General features: G+C 36.3%; 3 protein-coding genes across 5 annotated transcripts in view; 1 reads left to right on the top strand and 2 right to left on the bottom strand.

Annotated features, from left to right (window-relative positions):
• Positions 1–8,384, bottom strand: part of wnk4a (WNK lysine deficient protein kinase 4a) — a 49,503-nt gene extending 41,119 nt beyond the window's left edge. For all 3 annotated transcript variants that reach the window (XR_008909363.1, XM_056770730.1, XM_056770731.1), the window contains exons 1-2: positions 8,282–8,384; positions 7,437–8,063 (exon numbers count right to left, since the gene is read on the bottom strand). Coding sequence is in view for 2 of the 3 variants with exons in the window: in XM_056770730.1 (XP_056626708.1) it covers positions 7,437–8,036 (600 nt within the window). In the remaining variant the exon portion in view is untranslated. The remainder of the gene's footprint in view (positions 1–7,436; positions 8,064–8,281) is intronic.
• A 2,627-nt stretch (positions 8,385–11,011) lies between these two features.
• vps25 (vacuolar protein sorting 25 homolog) lies at positions 11,012–17,859 on the bottom strand. Its single transcript, XM_056771876.1, has 6 exons — positions 17,740–17,859; positions 16,271–16,416; positions 15,719–15,772; positions 15,532–15,620; positions 14,550–14,625; positions 11,012–11,771 (listed from the first exon to the last, which is right to left on the bottom strand). The coding sequence occupies exons 1-6, from the start codon at positions 17,784–17,786 to the stop codon at positions 11,659–11,661; spliced, it is 525 nt and encodes a 174-aa protein (XP_056627854.1). The 5' UTR covers positions 17,787–17,859; the 3' UTR covers positions 11,012–11,658.
• A 206-nt stretch (positions 17,860–18,065) lies between these two features.
• Positions 18,066–20,143, top strand: pagr1 (PAXIP1 associated glutamate-rich protein 1). Its single transcript, XM_056771875.1, has 4 exons — positions 18,066–18,433; positions 18,920–19,250; positions 19,429–19,517; positions 19,754–20,143. The coding sequence occupies exons 1-4, from the start codon at positions 18,244–18,246 to the stop codon at positions 20,002–20,004; spliced, it is 861 nt and encodes a 286-aa protein (XP_056627853.1). The 5' UTR covers positions 18,066–18,243; the 3' UTR covers positions 20,005–20,143.
• The last annotated feature ends 225 nt before the right edge of the window (positions 20,144–20,368 follow it).

Genomic DNA, 20,368 nt, shown 5'->3' with positions numbered 1-20,368 from the left:
GATTGGTTCATTTAATTTCCATTCAGGTTTATTGATCTATGGGTGTTTTCATTATTCAAAATGACTCTATGTTCTCTGAATCTGAGAGAAGCACATAAAAGCACAATGAGGTGATGGTTGTGCGCTGGCAGCATTTAATCTGAGTGTAACAGGGTCTCTTCTTTGTTCTTTGTTTAAAGGTTATGCTGTGATGCTCTAAATTTCTCCTTCACTTTCTCTCTCAAACAGAAGACAGACTAGTTGTTTTTAGTGTTGATTGTAAACACATCTTCTAACTCACTCCATTAGAAAACTTTCTCCATTCTCTCACTCGCTCAGGGCCCATGAAGCTCTGAGACAAATCAACCTGGGGTCACTCTGTTTTTGAGTGATTCACTCTCTTGGAAATATGATCTAAAAAGATACTTAAATGTAAATATTACAATGTTCTTAAAATGACATTTCATGCAGTATTTAATGTTGCTATGTGTGAAAGTAAGCATGTTGCTAAGTTGTAAGGCCAAAAGTGAATAAATGCCAAAGTTATAGGCTTGGGAAAAAAACGAGTCGACTCTGAAACACGCCAACGTCTATCGTTCTATTTTCAGTTCTGGGTCGGATTTGCATTACTGCGTGTAATGCCTGCCTACGTTTCATTTGTGACACTGCACGTGGTAGACCTCACATCAGACTAGATCATCTGACCAATCAGAGTAGGCTGACAGAAAGAAGGTGATTAGACTGATGAAACGCCAAACGATTGATTTGAGAGTCAGTCAAGAAGTAAGGTTATGATAACTGCCTATTATAAGAAAATGAAAGTGTTTTTACACCGCGTATGTAAACAGCGTATGTAAACTTGTTGTTGGACACTCCATAAACCAAAGTAGTACCCTAAAATCACAAAATATTTTCTCTTTAATGGCCAACAAATGTAAGCTGTTTTTACCTCACAAAACTCAAAACAGACAACCATTGATTTTGGCATGTTGGCAGGTCGCATAACAAAAGACTAATAAAACATCAAAGCCAAGGACTCTTCAAATTTCAAACAATGGTTTATATTTATATATTTTTGCTGTTATCCAAAGTGACTTACATTGCATTAGCCTATACATTTGTTTCTAAGTATGTGCAAACCCCTGGGATCGAACCCACGACCTTGGCGTTATTAGCGCCATGCTCTTACCAATGAGGAAAGGTTTAAAATAGAAATACTAAATTAAAAAAGATATAAAATGATCAGGCTGATGTCAACTAAAAAAATTGACTGGCAGGATGAAAAAATGGTTGTCATTGTTTACCAAATATGTCATTGTATTAGTATTGTATTAGTAATACATCTAAATTACATTTTAGGAATTTGGCAGACGCTTTTATCCAAAGCGACTCACATTGCTTTATCCTATACATTTTACATAGGTATTTGCAATCCCCTGGGATCGAACCCACAATGTTCTTACCACTGAGTTACAGGAAAGCTACATTACCTTCAACAGGGGTATTGTATTTCTAAGTAGGCACTAAAGTCTCCAATAAAATATTTCCCTGCGTCCGGAATCCCTGTGGTTGATCTAAAATGGTCTCATTTTGATAGGTTAACAGAGTCAAATGGAGCTCAAAACAGGTACAATCTCTTACAAAACACATGAAAGCATATAGCAGTTGAAATCACTAATGTTAAACCTTACAGGACATGTCTTGACATCGTGTCATATTCATTGTGATTCTGTATGATTTTAAGGCTATTGCAATGAGCGTGGTTTGTCAAACATAGATGATAAAGACCTATAGACATAGACCTCCCCTTAAACAGGCTGTACTTGTGGAAAGCCTTTCATCAAGGCATGTTTTTAGCAAGCCGTCATCAGTCACAAATGTTCCTCATGTGCACACGTAGTTTTCTAAGCAGCTGTAATCTCCCTATAACATTTGCCACAAAATCTAAACCCACATACATGAACACAGTGTACAGCTGCTCTACGTGATGGGTGTGGACAAGACCGTTAAACGTCACAGCAAGCCCATGCCTTTTATGACGTGAGAATATTTGTCCATCAGGAAGGTGCTGATAAGATGCTCACAACCATTTAAAAAAAAACTGTTTGGTGTGCAGCACTTGACACTCTCGTCATTAAGAAAAAAATGAGTACATAGTACATGAAACAGATGTCAAGATGTTGTGTTCTTTCAAATATTACTCAAAATGAAAGAAAGACAAAAAGGGCAGAGAACATGTACCCTGAAATAAGGGGACAGGACATTTTGACTGAAATATCAGCAAATCAATTATGTGGCTGTAAATTGTAAAGATGGAGCTGACATCCAAAGCAGATTATCTGATTATATTTACCTTCCTATTATTATTGCACATATAAAATGATTTTATTCATTTAAAAAGCCTTCAGGGCCTCACCAAGTGTTGCTATAGCTAATGGGGAATTAAGTCGATCTCACAAAACATGGCCAGGCCACCTTTCTCAGAAAAAAAAGAGAAACGTTTTTCCAGGAACATTATAATATTTATAGAGACAAATGCCTATTATTTCTTATTCTATTCTGTCATAAATCCAAGATATTATATATTGTAAAAGTAATATATAACAAGATGTCAATTCCCTTGTGACTACTGAGGCAATGTTATTTAAGGTAGTACCATTTGTTCCAAAACGCCTAATAAAAGTAAATAGATCAGAAAATGTCTTCAATAACGGCATGCAAAGAAATTGCATGGTCTCCCTAAACTTTTTATCCTATGTAACAGGATAACACGTTACATCACACGGCCACTGTCTAGTCTAGGAGCAATGCAAAGGAAAATTCCACAGTGTCACCTTAAATCTACTCTAACTACAGCACTATGGTTTACTAGAACAAGTCGGATGCCTCATTGGCTCATTACGCAGCAAACATCACCGGCCAGACGAGCCACAGGAAGTACAGGAAGCAAAGGTCAGAGTGCTTGGTATTTACATATAACACTACACTGGAAATTTACAGCAGTACAGTGAGGATAAACAAATGTGTAGCTACAAACCCCGGGCTGTAAAATAGTCAAATTTAAATTATATGATCATAAATTTTGGAATAATGTCACTAACCAAACAGATCTCATTCCCCATTTACTGCCATAGTAAGTAGGAAACTAAATACTATGGGAGTCAATGGGGGATGAGTCTGTTTGGTTACAGACATCCGTCCAAATATCTTCCTTTGTGTTAAGCAGAACAAAGAAATTTATACATGTAGAGATCAATCTGATGTTGAGTAAATTATGACACATTTTTCATTTTTGGGTGAACTATCACTTTTAAGGGCCGTCTCATTTGCAAAATCGTTTCCGTGCACTGAAACAAGTGCCCACAATGCAAAGCAAAAATCAAGGTGCATCGATGCACCTTATTGTTTCCTTTCCATGAATCACGCAACATTTTAGGAAACCATTTATCCAAAAGTCGCATATGCCACCTCAATCAACTTGATGAAACACGTCAGAACATTTGAAAAGATTTACGTTTATTCTATTTCATGTAAACCATAGACTGTATAAAATATGGATGTAGTGTCCGTGACGTCATCCGTAGGTTTGTGAGGAGCTGTTTTGAAGCTTAGGTGGGCATCACCATCTTAGCAGCGCGTCACTCCAGTATAATAGAAAATGACCAAAGAGACCTGGTTTGCTGAAACCACTTGTCACTCAATTGACCACGCACCTAATATGCAGAATTTTAAGGCTTAAAATAAGCTAAAAGGTTATGTAAAAAAAAAAAAAGCCATTGCGTTTTGAAATGGAACTGGCAGCAGAGGAGTTAATGGCTGTCCACCCGACCCATCTAACATACGTCATTTAAGGTAGATAGTCATCCCAGCAAGGAAGTGCATTTTAAGATTTTGACCAAAGATTATGAGGGGACACAAATTTTAAAAAGAGAATGAACCACCTTGATTAAACGATTTATAGTAAACACTGCAATATTTCATGAAAAAAGGTATTGCCCTTTTCATTTCACTGGGACTTTAAGTCACTTCTGCGTTGGCCTCACGAGAGAGATCGGAAAGTTGCCGCTTGGTATAAGCACACATTGCTAGGCAAAGCCCACAATCTACTAAATGGTAAAAAATTTAATCAACCACGGATATGTAACAGAATAATTAAAGTGTGTCTCACGTGTACCTCAAACAGTATTTACAGTCAGAGAGATGTCGGTTTTGCCTGTTGTTGATAATTAACCGCTGTGAAGTATCACAACGCACCTAAGCAGTCACGTCACGGGAAAATAAGTGAACAGTGTCCAAATGTGAAGCGAGCTAGGGTGCTTAACAGTGCCTGAACCCTATATACATAATAACATAAATATACTGATTTATGACCTCTGGAGCTATAGGGAGCTGACTGAGACAGCCATAGCATGTCTCCCTCATCTTACACACCTGACTCAAATCATCAGCTCATTGAGGGAGAGATCCAAGAACTAAAGAAAGCTCGCCAAATAAGGGAAATATACAAAATATTAATATTAAGTATGCATCGGCTTAAAGATATGCCCCAGGCCCCCCTGAAACAAAACCCTTATGCAGTAATAGTAACATAATCATTATAAGGTCTTCTTCAAGGTCTTAGGTTTACTTAATTTGATGCTGCACTTCACAACCTAGTCCTAGTGCCTTGACAGTTTGGTGGAGTTTGCTTCTCAGTCATTCAGTGCGTTTAAATGCACAAAAGAAACGGATATCTATAAAAAAACAGCTTACAAAAGAAACCTGTTTTCACGCATTTACATGCATATCAATAAAAGGCCGCTTCAAAAAGGGGGGGGAGAAGGTTAATGTTTTTAATTAAAGATTATGAGGGCACTTGAATGTTTAAAAATTAATAAAGTGTACAGATAAGTAATTTATAAAAAGCATTACAAATTTCCTTCAAGAAATGAAAGTCAATTATAATTTCAAGGTGACTTTAAATTTGGTCACCCGCATAAGAGCATGTCCTGATTTTATCACAGCCCTGCCCTGCTATACACCCGTTGCGTCAATCTAAGGGCTGGGTTTGATAGAGTAATAATCCTCACCTTACTTCACACGTAGGAACTCCCATCATTGGACAAACATGAAGGAGAACAACAGGTGCGGAGCATTTACCTCAAGTGCATTTAATGCCTGTGTTAACACTTCATGTAGGATGGAGGTGATATCCCAGAAACATACCAACTCAAGTATGTTCTACTCATATCTGACATATCAAAACATAACACAACCCTCTCTTGTTTTCCAAAAGCCATCATAATGTGAAAATGATTCACACTAGTGGAATACTTACAACATCTTTAAGGTCATAAAGGGTGATTATAAACAAAAATGTTACAATTCATTGAAAGTCTAACTTTGAAAAGAAGGTTTGAATATCATTGTAAAATCAGTACATTCACATTTAATTTCTCAATTGTGCAGTAATCAAATTAAACAAAGATGAATTATGAGAGTGAGTGCAGAACTCTTAAGTTACAGACACTTAGATTTGCCTTCTGTGTTTGGCTGAAACAATGCCGAAGCCTCCTCATGTTCCTCAAAAATTAACATGGTCTCAAAAAGTCTGCAAAATAAATTTTGTACACTAAATAGTTTATCCACAGTTATAGAGCTCTTTTCACTGTAGTTTTTCTAATTTTATTTTTCAAAATAGAAATGCAGGAGAATTTTTTCTGAGACAAGACTTCTAAGTAAGTCTCATGAGCATTGAAAAGCAACACAATTGTCCTCTTGGGGACTATGGTGGGATAATAACTATTGCATGTACGTGATGCTATAAGCGAGTCCCTGGTGTACGCCTCTCTAAATGAACACAGCGACATGTGGTACGCAAGCATTAACGCAGTTAAGTGTGGAAAAGGTGGTATGCAAGATTGGCCGTCTGAAAGCTGCTCAGGGTTCAAGAGAACAAGAACAGGAGAGAGCAGGCAAACCTAGATAAGTGATATGACAAAATCACCTATATGGCTTTTATCTAACATAGAATAAAGTTTTAAAGCGGTCATATGACATAGTTAAAACGAATATTATGGCTTGTTCTAGATGAAATGCAATGTGTAAACACGATTCAAGGTTCAAAAACGCTGTATTTTCCACATACCGTGCATTTTTGGATCCCCTCTTTGCCCCGCCACTCTGAAAGATATTTAAAAAAGCTCAACACTCTGAAAAGCGAGGTGAGCTATGATTCGGCAGATAACCAGTGCGTAGTGATTGGTCGAATACTGCAAGCATGTGACGGAGAAGTAACGTCTCTTACCATATTTGGAACATCAGGTTCCCAAGCAATTGTACTGACAGGTACGCCCTCCTTACTTGCGTATACATTTGGGCGGTCTTAATCAAATCATACCATGAACTGACGTAGATTTGTGGGGGTGTGGTTACACAAGGCGTTTCAGGCTGGTCTGGGTGAGCTTTCGCCTTTAGATGGAATGCATCTTTTGTTCTAACAATTAAATTTTTGCAATTTTACGTGTCTAAGACATGCATGGGCAACTTCTAACACACCAAAGACACAGAAAACCCCTTTGAGGTCTTAGATATAAACCAAAGGCTAACTTAGTTAATTTGCACATAGATTAGAGTGATAGTTCAGTTGTGGCATCTAAATGCGTAGGTGATTAAATGATACATCATGTAGAGCCTAAAAATAAGTCCAGTAGCACATCCACACTTTGTCTTACAAAAAATCTAAAAAAAAGCATTATTATTGCGTGTTATTTCAGCATCATTTCAGAATGTTTCAAATGCATTAATGCCTTTTTCAAAAGAAAGTTACAAAGGTATAGTAGTTCAACCATATTTTTTAATCTTTTATATACCCTCATGTCATTCCAAACCTACATGACTTTGTTCACTTTAAAAAAATATTCTTGCATGACATTTTTTGAGTTGTACTGACTCTCAAATGTTGAGATAACTTCTATTTTTGTAAAATCATAAAGATTGGACAAATCAATCGGATTAACACAGTAAATTACGTTTAGCAGACTGCAAATCAAAATTGCAATGTGTATGTCACTAAAGATATTATGAAGGACGCTGGTAGCCCAACACCAATGACCTGTATTGACTTCCATTGTATGGACACAAAACCAACAAGACATTTCTCTAAATCTCCTCTTATGTGCCACAGAAGACAAGTAGTATACTGTACAGGTTTTGAACAACACAAAGGTGAAAAGGCTGATTTGTTTAGTTTTGGGTGAGCTATCCCTAAATATTAGTCGTACAGTACCCCACTGCAGGTTAAGCACCAGAAAGGCAAAATATTGATATGGCATATGAAAAATCTGCTGCTCTGTTATAGCTTTTTCTTTAAAGATTTTTGACCAGCAATATGTTTGCAAGATGACATCATTTCATGAACAAAACATTGACATAATGTTAAATTAGACTTTTATATGAGTCCAGCAAAGGGAACTCACCTGTAACTCGCACCATGCCACCTCCACAGTGGTCTCTGTGTCCAGACCTTTGTAGACCGTCTTGAATGACCCTCTCCCAATTTCAATGTTGAATTTGAGATATCTTCCATCTGGCGAAGTGGCCACAGCTTTGGTCTCAATTTCCTCTTTTTCATCCTGTTCCAGTCTGCTTAAAAACGGGCGGCGTGAAACAACCTGCTCGACCTTGGGCGCTTCATTGTCTGAATCTGAACTGCCACCCTGGGTAACAGGGGACAGTGGCGTCTGAACAGACCTTCTCCAGTCTTCTGGAGGTGATGAACTGGGATTGGGGGTGGTAGACTCTGGGCTGGAGATTGGAGACGGTGAATCTGGAGACGGAGGGTCTGTTTTGTCCTCTTCTGTCCTATCTGATATTAAAATGTTTTCAGCAGACCATGAAAGCGCTTTGGAGAGTTGTGTATTATAGATGTGCGAGTCAATATCCACGCTGAGTTTGTGGAGCACATACGAGTTTCTCCTCGCGCTCAGGGAGGGCGTCCGCAGAACTGACACTTTAGAGAGACAGTCGTCCTCTAATTCATAACCACGTCCAGGGATTTCAACTTCGGTGTGAGACATGATGAGGACTGATCAAAGCATCACAAACTGGATGGAAGAAAAGAAATAAACAAGCATTAAAGGCGCACAAGTAACAACGAAGATATGTGCCGTCGCGAAGCACTTTTTAAGAAAAGATGGCAGCGAAGTAACGTTCAAATAATTAACGTTAGCCTATTAATAATAACACAATAATAACTATTTTGCAGTCAATTTGCAACTACATTATATCGTGAATATAGCGTGTAATAATCTGTAAGTTTTACCTCATTCAGCACGCTCTGAAATCAGTCCGGAATTTAAACAACACACAACATTTGCTCCACACACACATGAACACACACTGCTGATGTGAAAGGCGCGCGCGTGCTTTAACCCTCTTGACAGTGAGTGTATTTAGTTGGCTCCGCCCCCTTCACCTGGGTCCTGCAGCATTTGGTTTCCGCGCGAGGTTGCGTTCGTCAGTGCTTATAAGTGCTTAGCTAAACTTGGTGAAAGAAGCAGTTAAAATGTCCCTTATTTATAATTTAGCAGTCTTTAGAAAGAGCTAACACATGCTTGATGTGCCATCCCAGCCCGTAGGATGTCCGTTTTTTTGTTTTCACTGGTGACATTATGGATATTGATTAAATCATTGTTACAAGCAAAATGATCCTTTAAGCAGTATCAGTAATTACATTATGTGGTGTCAGAGGACCTTATTTCTTCTAGAACTAAGCATTTGATAGGAACAATGGAATTTGAACTATTTAAAAAAATCTATATTTAACATGGGTCTTTGATTATTTGCCATTATGTCAAACAGTTAAAAATTCACATATAACACACATCTGTAACACTTTTTAAACAGAATTAAACAGAAAAACCAAGTAGAGAATACTTATCTGAAGGGCCTATTCAACAAGTACCCTGTGAATAACCAAGAAGACAATGTCGGGGGACTAACAAACCTAAATGAGAACCAATAATAACTTTAAGAAGAACACAAATGAACAGAACAGAAACCAAACAATGCTGTGACAATATTAAGTCCGTACAATAGTAAAAGTAATATTTTTATGAAGTGAACAATGACATACTCATAAAATGCCTGTTTTTTAAGTCAACAGTTAATAATAACTAATTACGTTCACTTTTTTTATCAATGCAATTTGGTTTTCAGTAGTTGCATCGTAAATGTAATTGAGCTGAACATGATTCTTGAGGGTTAGTAAATTTTACCCATACAAATCAGTTAATTTTTACTTCCATATACTAGCTAGCAAACTAAACTGCAAACTTCCTTAATCTACTCAATAAAATTGAGGCAAGGATTTCCACTCAATTAGATTGAGTAGATTTTATTCTATGTTTTTAAGTAAAGAGTACCTCAATTTATCAGCTATGAGTCATGACACACTTAAAGAAATTAGATGAAGTCTAACTAATATTTCTCAATATTATTTACTTATAAAAATGGAGTAATATTAGTTATAACCGACAACAGTTCATCTACTTATTATGAATGATATATATTGTGTTTTTTTAACCTCAATTTAAATGAGTTGCATGGGTAATATTTAATAACCCTCAAGAATCTTTTTTTTTCAGTTCAGATATCAAACATGATCAGCATTACTAGTTATTATTTAGTTTTTCATATAAATTAACATTTATATGAGATTGTACAATTTACATAATATGTTATGTTTAATACATTGATTATTAAGTGCTGAAGGGGCCCTGGTGCCTGTGCACTTATTTTTATTTCATTACAACAAAATAAAGCAGGTGACCAACCCAAATGATGACAAAATGCTTTGAAAACGGTACACTTTGATCACAGGTGTGGCTCCTATTAAATATTGTTGTTTTGGTAACACATTACAAGTTGTATTTGTAAACAGTATAGTTTGTAAAGAATATTAGTGTCAATACAATCTTAGGGTTAATGACATGGGGGCATTAACTTATGTTAGCAGTTAGGCTTGATTTTAAAAATGAACATGAACTGAGACCAATAAAGACTGTATTATAGTATATCATTGTTCCTTAAATAGTACATGATTGTTTGGGAAAAACAGTGCTCTACCCCAAACTTATAGGGATAGTTTAACCAAAAACGAAAATTGTATATGGGGCAATTCTCACTCTTAACTTTTTCTATTATTGACATATTGGCTGTTATAAGCACTTATAAAGCACAAATTCTGCATGACCATACTCTACATTGCTAACCCAATACCTAAACAACTACCTTAAAAACTATGAATAAGGAGTTTAAGATAATTAAGAGTTTATTGGGGGAAAAGTTGTAGATAATGGTTTGTTAATAGCGAGATATATATTATATATATCCTATACTGAAGTGTGACCAAATTATGTCATCGTTTACTTAGCCTCTTGTCATTTCAAACCTGTATGACTTACTTTCTTCTGTAAAACAAAAAAGAAGATATTTTGAAGAATGTTAGTAACTGAACAACGACAGTACTCATTCATTTCTGTTGTGAGGACAAAAAACTTATGCAGACATCAACTCATGTATTCAACATTCAAAACATAGCATTTTGTGCTCCATGATTTAATGTTCCTGTGTATTTTTGCTTATTATTACATGGCAATTTGGAATACTTGATTCTGATTGGCCAGTCACAACATTTGCAGGTTCATTATTCACAGATAACAAACACTCAAAACTAATAACGCATTGCAACCCGGATGCAGCAAATCATTTAGACAAATTAAATATGATGTCATATATGTTATTAAAAGACATATTTATATTTACAAACTATTAAACCAAATTGCCTGTTCGTGAAATATGAAATAAACAGCTTCCCCTCGCGGGAGGTCTGCATCTGTAAAAAATTAGCTTTTTGCTCACGTGGCAAGTAGCCGTGTAATAAGCGGGATAATGTTCAAGCAGCGGACTGCCTGTAGATTATCCCTTACTTGGTAGCACTGAAGTGTCGTGAGCATGGTGACTGCTTGTTAATCAAGAAAAAGCAACAAGATTTCAAGGTTTACAGGAGAGAACTGAAAATGTCTTCCTCATTTATTTGTACAGTATTACAATGGTAGAAAAGATACAGTGTTGTAGGATAAGGTGGAAACCAGGGAAAATGAGGGAATGCTAAAGAAATCTTAGCAAAACGTTGACATAAATTACACTGCCATGAGAAACAAGATTAACTCAAGGACATTTTATTTTCAAGGAAGCATCATAGGTCTCACAAAAGCCATGTCTGACAAGACTTTCTTTTGGCTTAGTTCTACACAGAACAATTCTTCAAGTAGAAGAATTCATAGGAATAAACAGCAATAAAAGTGAAAATAAAAAAGATTTATACACAGATTCTAATATTCCATTTACATTTTTTATGCATAATTCCAATTCTTTTTGTTTGGTTTCATCATTGGGCTCCAAAATTACCTTCAGTTTTGTCAGGTGTAAAACCACCAATTTAAACATGTTCCAAAAAGGAAAATCCTTACGTCTTTGTTTGGGCTCATCTGCCAAATAGTAATTTATCATTAACTGACTTTAGTGGAGTGTTTTCTAAATCCAAAAAAAACCATCCCAGTGGACCATAAAGAAAAACATCATGCTGAGATGACAGAATCCCCAACACCTCCTTTCAAAGTCTGAATTGAGCCAGATTCAAAAAAACTTGACTCCTTTTCCATCTTCCACAGTGATCATTTCAGCCTTTCCTTCAGCCTGTAGGGCCTGCAGCGAACGCAGCAACATCCAATCCTCCAATCCATGGAACTCTGAGATCAAATTACAAAAATAATGTTATTTACTTAATTAGCCAAATATTCAGTAATGATCTGCAAAACTATAAGAGGAATACTATAAATTAGGTGCATAATACATTCTATACTACAGATATGGTTGTTTTGAGTATAAAGTTAAATGTAGAACAAAGAAGAGGAATAAAAACTAATATATTTTTTCCTTTACGAAAGAAAAGATTGAAGGCCAGTCAGATTAGGTAACATATAATATACAAGTATCAATTATCAAATTAAAATATATAAAAGCAAATTGTGTATGCTTGATAATAGGAAATCTATGGAGCCTCAACCAATTACAATTAAACTGCGGAAGTAAAGAAGTTAAAATTAGCCCGTATTTGTGCAACTGTAACACAGAATGAAAATAAGGTCATGAACTCCTCACCCTCATCCAAACCAGTATAAATTCATTTATTTCTGTTGTACACAAAGAAAAACATTTAGAAGAATGTCAGCAAGTGAGATTTCTTGGGTAGCCAAAAATGGTAGTCAACGGGCCCCAGAACTGTAAACTTTACATAATTCTTCAAAATATCTCCTTTTGTGTTTAACAGATTTTTTTTTTTACTTTTTTTCTACTATGGTAGTCAATGGTGCCCCCAGAAATCTCAGTTGCTAACATTCATCCAAATATCTTCCTTTGTGTTCAACAGAACAAAGATATTTATACAGGTCTGGAACAGCTTGAGCATGAGTTATTCATGACAGAAATTTCATTTGTATGTAATCTCTTTAATTACATAATAAAACTATAAATAAAAACTGATACAAGAAGTGCTTCAAAATGGTCTATATTGCAGAGTTTCTCTACTCCAGTCCTCTGACCACCATTCCAAAATGTTTTAAATGTCTCCATGTATCGTTCCACTTATTAGCTTGTAGGGCGACATATAAAACATTCTAGTAGGCGGTGCCTGAGGAACACTGCTATAGGCAGTAAAATGGTACCCAATACTCAGCCACTTTAGGAGTCATTTTTTACACAATGCAGTAGATTATACATTGCATAATACAGTAGGTTTATATAATTTGCAGTAGATTATTTTTGTCTACAAGGTGTACTTTAGGACCAGTGTTTGGTCATAAGAAATATCACCATGTGACTGTTGAAAATGTGAATTGGCAAAACATAACCATGTCATTTCAATTTGGTGACAGCGCCATCTCTTGGATGTAACAATTGTATTGATATGTACTGGGTAAGATTCATTGATTTGCATCGGTGCATCGGCATAAAAGGGAAAGATCCGAAGCAGTAACGGCAAAATCTGAAGGCCAGCCGTCATTTGGATGTATTAAATTTTCTTATCCAGGTAATATAATACGCTGCAAAGTGATATACTGCAAACAAAAATAAAGGGCTTTAAGCAACACAAATTGCATAAGGATTTTTGTGTGCTCAGTGTTATTCCTGTGAAATTACTAAAAGGTGACCCTAAATACAAACCTAGGGTTACAAAGGTTTGAATCTAATAAATGCCTGTTTTAAATAAAGATAAACATGGTGTTAAACTCTTGCAAAAAGAATATATATTGAAATACTATGGAGGGTAAATTTCTGTACAAACGGAAGGTTGAGGAAAAGTTCAAAGTGGGAAATGTGTTGTGGGGCAAATAGTCGACTAATACTTTGTGAACCTTTGTTAGTTGATGGAGAGGAAGTTGAACAGGTGGAGTCTTTTAAATATTGAGGTACATAGATTGATGCTCAATTTTCATTTGACAAACATTCAGATAGAAAAGGCTTATCAAAGTTTTAGGTTATTGAGAAAAGTTTTAACTTTGAAAAGGACATTTTGATGGTTGTATATAAATCACTCATTGAATCTGTTCTTACTTTTAATATTGTATCATGGTTCAACTCGCTCTATGTTAAAAGCAAAATCAAACTTTTGAGGATTATAAATGTGGCGAGCAAGATAATTGGTGAGAGACAAACACCTCTTTCTGATCTTTGTAATGTTGCATTAAAAAGAAAAGCCTGAGTAACTGTGGGAAACTCTTCTCATCCTGTGTATAGTTCTTTTCCAGTTACTTCCTTCGGTGAGATGGTATAAAGTGCCTTTAGTGAAAAGGGCCAAGTATAAGAAGATCTTTATCCCAACTGCAATTGGTATTTAGATAGGACCGTAAAATGAATTTATATAGTTGTGTGTGTTTTTTTTAGGGGATAGAGCTTTTTGTCTAAAGACAATTTTCTAGCCCGTTGGGGAAAGACAATAGAGCTTTTTAAAATTGAATTGAACAATGGGAATAATATCCTCATTTTTTTTTATTTTACATACATTTTATATAATTTATTGTATTTCATTATCACATTATTTATTTATCTTGAGTATAATGCCAAATAACGTATATCTTTATGTTTAAGTGTACGAAGATGTTTTCAGTGGACTTTAATTGCTTTGCTTTATGAAGCTGGTTTGTATCAATGTGAATATGATTTGTCGGCAATCGATATATGGCAGCAACACCGCACTTTTCAGCTTGGACAAGCGCTTTGCTGACAGCTTACATTACTCTTGAAATCCCCCACATGCAAGCAAATTCATAAGAACACGCAACAATCCTGACGAGTCATAGCAATACGGCTATTTCACAAAATGGCATCAGATACCGGAAGTAGGGGAACATTTTCCGGCCACACTGCTGCCATAGCCATTAATTTAGCTTGTTAGTGGCAAAATATTACAAAAATATATACATGTAAATTAAATTAATACCTATTAATTAAAAATATTTATTTAATACCTTCTTTTTCAGTGTCATCCCCATTGGAGAGTTCATAAAGTGTAAACACTGAATTCACCATGCCATTTTTAGAAACCTAGAATGAGGGAAGAGAAAAACATGCTTTAGTTAAATCAGCTGGCTCTCAGAAACGTGATCATGAACTCAAGACAATGCACAAAGACACATGATTTAACAAATTATGCAAAACCTGAAACGTTGTGTTCCAAAAAACTAAAGGTCATTTAATTTATGTAGTGCAAAATATTGCAGTTATGGTGGTGTATATGTCATCTGGATTATCACATTAAACAAAATGGACATGATTTGTACGAAGACCTCCACATGACATGCAGGGAAGAAGTAAATCATGCACATGATTTATACATTTTCTTGTGATTTACCTCAATTTACAAATTCATGTACACAATTTCCTAGGGATGTAACAGTATTATCGACATTGTGTTATAGCAATAGCAAAATTGTCTCAATATAACCGTGGTCACATGACTGTTTGAAACGATAGGTCTTCCAGGCCGAACATAGAGAATGTCCTAAAAAATAATAGATGTTACTTTTGGCGAGATCCATCTATTGCAATTATTTTATTTTATAAAATGGATTTTAAGGCAATTTGACCAATCTCAAACTATAACTCATACCTCTAAGCCAAAGTTTTGATAAGAGGATAAAGAAAATATTATGCTTATGGCACATTTCCATTGTGTGTAATATGAAGGGCTCTGTATAACGGTCCTTGTTAACGTACAGCAAAGCATATTAGCCTATGGTTGTCAGGATGAATGTGTGAATTAGAAAAAAGCAAACTAGTGTGAAAGCCTACTTTACAAGCCTGAACTGCATTTGCAGAGGCGGCGCTGCATAACGCCACAACATCTAGATACTGAAGGGTTTTCCTATCATAGTCAGTGTCAATGCATCAAGGTTATACTGTGAATAACAGGCTTCTTAGCTTGCTTTAAAAGGCTTAAGAATTTCTCACCCACTGATAAATGAGTTTGCCCCACTCTTCTGGTCTCCTCCACATTATAAGACATCGTGTTTTATTCTTGTCCAACCATTCCAGGTTCCCTAAGATATAAAAAAGAAAGAGCACAGCTAAATTAATAAGGTTCTTGGTTCTATTATTTGTAAAAGTATCTTCTTTATCGATACATGTTTCGACTCACCTTTTTTTCTCAGTTCCTCAAAAACTATTTGTATGGCTTCAACTGAATGTTTTCCTGAACAGCACAAGTTACGGGAACAACAAAAATAAAATGGGAGAAAACATTGCTCAAAAGAAACAGCACCCCACAAAAATAAACCGTCATTTGGAGTTAGTAACAAATGTAAACACATATTTTTTAAAACTGTTAATCTAATCTGATAGTATAGTGCATGATTTCCAATCACATCCCCGGTTTATGTGACAATGACATGCAGAAATACTAATCACAACAACTATGTTCATTATGCTCAAAACGTTGCTACATGGTTCACAATTTGTAGCATCTTTGAAAGAAACGCTTTATCATTTCGAGTTTTTGATTTTTCATCCACAGGATGGAAAACACAGTGATAGAGGTAAACACATAATCAAAGAAAGAAATTCAATTACAGAGCATCACAAGAAAACCTATTAATGAACCATGTACATGGCAGGTGTAAATGTCTAAAGCCCGTGAATAAAGTGTGACAATATTACATTAAAATAAAAAACAGAAAGTATAAAAGGATACTCTCAATTTTTTTGTTGTTAAACAAAGGGCTTTCCTGCGCCTCAAGCACATCCAGTGTGTAGAGCTTCCGATGACGACAGTAGGACAGAACAAGCGAGCACCATGCCGCCAACTGCTTCTGTCTCGTATCAGCATTTGGCTGTAATCTGTTACACAAAATATGATCACCATTAGTCTTTATAATAATTTAAACGCTCAGTGTGCATGAGATCATTGCAATTCATGCAATATTTAATACATTATTATAACGTTACATGTCTGTTGTGTATACTTTTTGGTGTCTCGAGATGTTTAAGTTCTGTGACAGTATGAACTGACATAATAGAGACATATAGTGATTTGTATACAGCACGGTATAAAAAGAGTAGATGAAAAGTTTGGTTCAAAAATGAGAAAATCTTTTTTTAAATGTGCACTCCAATGTCAATAAAACTGTAATTGGTTTGTTTTGACATAAGCCATAATAACTATAAAAAAAACTAACTTTCACAATAAAAACACTATAAAATAATCAAAAACATTTTTGAAAAAAATAAAATTATCTCATTTTGGAACCAAACTCTTCATATTATACTGTAGTTTTCAAGAGGATGGCATACCTACATATCTATTGTGACTGAAAATTACTTTTTGTATTAAAAATAATCGATGTGACATATTATTTGCATTTACTACAGACAATTCGACGATTAAATTAACCTAACTTTGTAGTTGCAAATGACAACATATTTATAATAATATATTAAACATCCACATATTTCCAGGGGTGGTGTAAACGTTTTGGGCGACTCTATGTTGCAAATCATATGGCACATGACTAACGTTATTGTGAATGAATGAATGAATGAATATGAATGAATGAAGGCATTTATATAGCGCTATATTATGTGATGCTGTACACCCAAAGCGCTTTACAATCATATGAGGGGGGTCTCTCCTCAACCACCACCAGTGTGCACCCGGATGATGCGACTCCAGCGGTGCGCTCACCGTTTACCACACACCACACACCAGCTATAGGTGGAGAGGAGAGAGAGCCAATTCAGAGGGATTATAAAGAGGCCATGATTGACAAGGGCCAGTGGAGTGAATCTGGCAAGGACACCGGGGTTACACCCCTAACGTTACTCTTTAATGAGAAGTGCCATGGGATCTTTAATGACCACAGGGACCTCGGTTTGTGTAATCGTGCTAGATCCTTAACCAACTTTAGCATTTTATTTCCGGGTTGTAATAGATAAACAGACAGCGGGATACTGACTCTGATTACAGATGAACTGTATTAATGTCTTTACTCAAAATGAAAGACTTTACCAGCGGAGCATCAGGCGGACTGAAAACAGAAGCTTGTTTCGCAATGGAAATCGCATTTAAGTAGTAGATTGCATTAAACGGAAAAAGTTACGTATGCTAAACCCCACTTTCTTATCTGCAGTCACTGGCACTGTTGTTCAAAAAGGTTTACTTACGTGAAAAACGGAGGAAAGTTATACTGCCAAGGCCACTCAAAACTCATTGCAGATGTGTACTCGGTCTGTTGATGTGAGGTTCCGGGTGAGTCTGCTTCCGCTCTGCTGGAATTACGAGAATCACTCGCCAAAGTAAAAGTCCTCTGACTGCCGACGGATTTAAATGCTTTAAAATGTTTGTATAATTTATAGAAAAGTAATTTTATCTTAAACTACATTAAACTTAATATGTGGGTACACTGATAGGATTTGCACGGTCTTGGAACTCGTAGGCTATTTCGTCTAAGAAACGTGATGAGCGGTCATTCAACCGCGAGATGGCGATGTGAACAGCTCTTCTCATCCGGGAAATGAGGCGGATGATGTCAAGGCGCCGAGATAAACAATATTCATGAACCCTGTAGCTCACAATATCACACTGATGTGATTTAGTGTTTCGCACAACTGTTCCTGAAAGTGGTGGAACCGCTGTGTAATAAGTATTTTGCGTTGTAACAAAAGCTTATGCATGTTTTGTGTAACGTTAGTTATTTCAGCATGATGCAGGCGGCAGAGGACGCGCAGTCTACTTTAGCAGAGCGCGTAGAGACTTTGGGAGTCAGTGAACGCCACAAAACTACAGAAAACGAGAAAGAAACAGGCGAGAAGACAACTGAAACCACAGATGAGACCAACACAAACGAAGATGCCACAGGTACACACTTTTGACTTGTCTCCAACCGAGAAGTACCGCGATATTATGACCATTGTCTTTGACAAACTGTCACTACTACCAAGAGTACCGCTTAAAACATGCTACAATACAGTTGAATTAGCATAAATTAAAGGGAGTAAAACCTGTATGTATGTGTAGTTCAAATAATATTACAGCGTGTGTTTACTAAATGTATTTAAGTATTAAGGATGTTGTAAAAGTGTTTATTAGCAATAATAATTGAGCTGGGTTTTCTTTAAGCAAGATCCAATTTTTATACAACATATTTTATAGAATTTGTTTACATATCATAGCTATATGTAGCTATATTGATATATAACGGAACCACATTTTTACCATGTGACACCATAGGCTACGTTTTGTAAAGGATGTGTATATCATGTTAAAGGTGCATTCTTACAATGCTGAGAGCAACTTGATTTGTGTTCCTGATTATTCTTCAATCACACTCTTTTATACAATAAGATGTACAGCGAGATAAAGAATCCATGGAAGTTGAGGAGCAGAAAGAGGGCGTAACCATAGATGCAGAAATGAATGGAAGTGGAGGAGAACACCAGCAGGTGGAGGAGGAATGGGAGATCCCTTACAGTGATGAGGAGATGGAGGATCCCAAGAACTGGATGCCTCCACCTGAGGAGATCAAACGGCTATATGAGCTCCTTGCTAAAGGTGAAGCGCTTAAACTGCAGTGGGTCCCTCTTCCGCGCCGACCTCCGACCCCTCCCCAGACTCCTTCGCCTGAGAGAGATGGAGCAGACTCGCAGGAGGCTAAAGAGGAGGAGAGTGAGCACAAGTGAGACAAATACTGTTCATAGATGAGAACTTCAAAACATTAGCTACTAAAACGCTTGATGACCTGGCTAACATGTGACCCTGGATCACAAAACCAGTCTCGAGGAGCATGGGAACATTTTTAGTAAAAGACTAAAAAACATCTTATACATATTCTTATGTTTTCATGTGTTCTCCAGGGCCCTCACTCCAACCGAGTTTGATTTTGATGAGGAGCAAACTACTGCAACTCCCAAGAATTCTTTCATTAACCGTCGCAGAACGCCAGGTATGGTTATGTGTAAATGGAGCCTATATTCTAAAGTTAGTTATCATTGATAAATGGCTTCAAATCTACAGAGTCTGTATTTGCTTTTTTTTTTTTTAAATCATAATCTGCATTCTCCTGAATGCATCTTTGCATGTAGATGCATTAAATCTTACCAGACACACGTGAGCTGCACATGAACGTATAGACGTTCGATCAATTTACATTTCTTGTTAATTCTTTTGTCTCTCGTCCAGGTTCTTCTGCTCGCTCTACAGTCAAGCGTGAGGCTCGTCTAGACAAGGTGCTGTCAGACATGAAGCGGCACAGAAAAATTGAGGAACAGATTTTAAGGACAGGTCGGGACCTTTTTAAAAGTGATAAACCACGGCCGGTGCCTGTTGCCGAGCAGCCCTTATCGCCAAATAGTAAGAGAGAGCGGGAAAAAGAAAAAGAAAGAGACAGTGACCCCAGCACTGTCTTCAGTCCCAGACAGAGGAGATACTGAGGGAAAAAACAGAAACCACTTTTCTTTATGGTTTATAATTTAACATTTGTAATTTTGCATTGAACAATGCAGAAAATGAAACTATTTTACTCATGTATTTTTTTTACTTTTTATACTGAGAATAAATGTCTTGCTTAGATCCAGCTGTTCTTCTATTCATTCAGCATATTTCGCAAAATGGCAAAAAAAAGGTTGATGTATTTGAAATAAAAATGAAAGGGTTACAATGGTCATGGAAACATTGGGGTATTTTAAATAGATTTTTAGTACTCTTTATAACAATGTTTGACTTGTGAGGGAGTCATTCTTTTCTTCGGAATCGCTAAAACCAGTTCAGAGATAGGTCTGGACCTGGATATTTGTA

Source organism: Triplophysa dalaica, chromosome 17, assembly GCF_015846415.1.
Source record: "Triplophysa dalaica isolate WHDGS20190420 chromosome 17, ASM1584641v1, whole genome shotgun sequence".
Taxonomy (NCBI): Eukaryota; Metazoa; Chordata; class Actinopteri; order Cypriniformes; family Nemacheilidae; genus Triplophysa; species Triplophysa dalaica.
The sequence above is the reverse complement of the archived record's forward strand: the minus strand, read 5'-3'. Positions and strand labels throughout refer to the sequence as shown.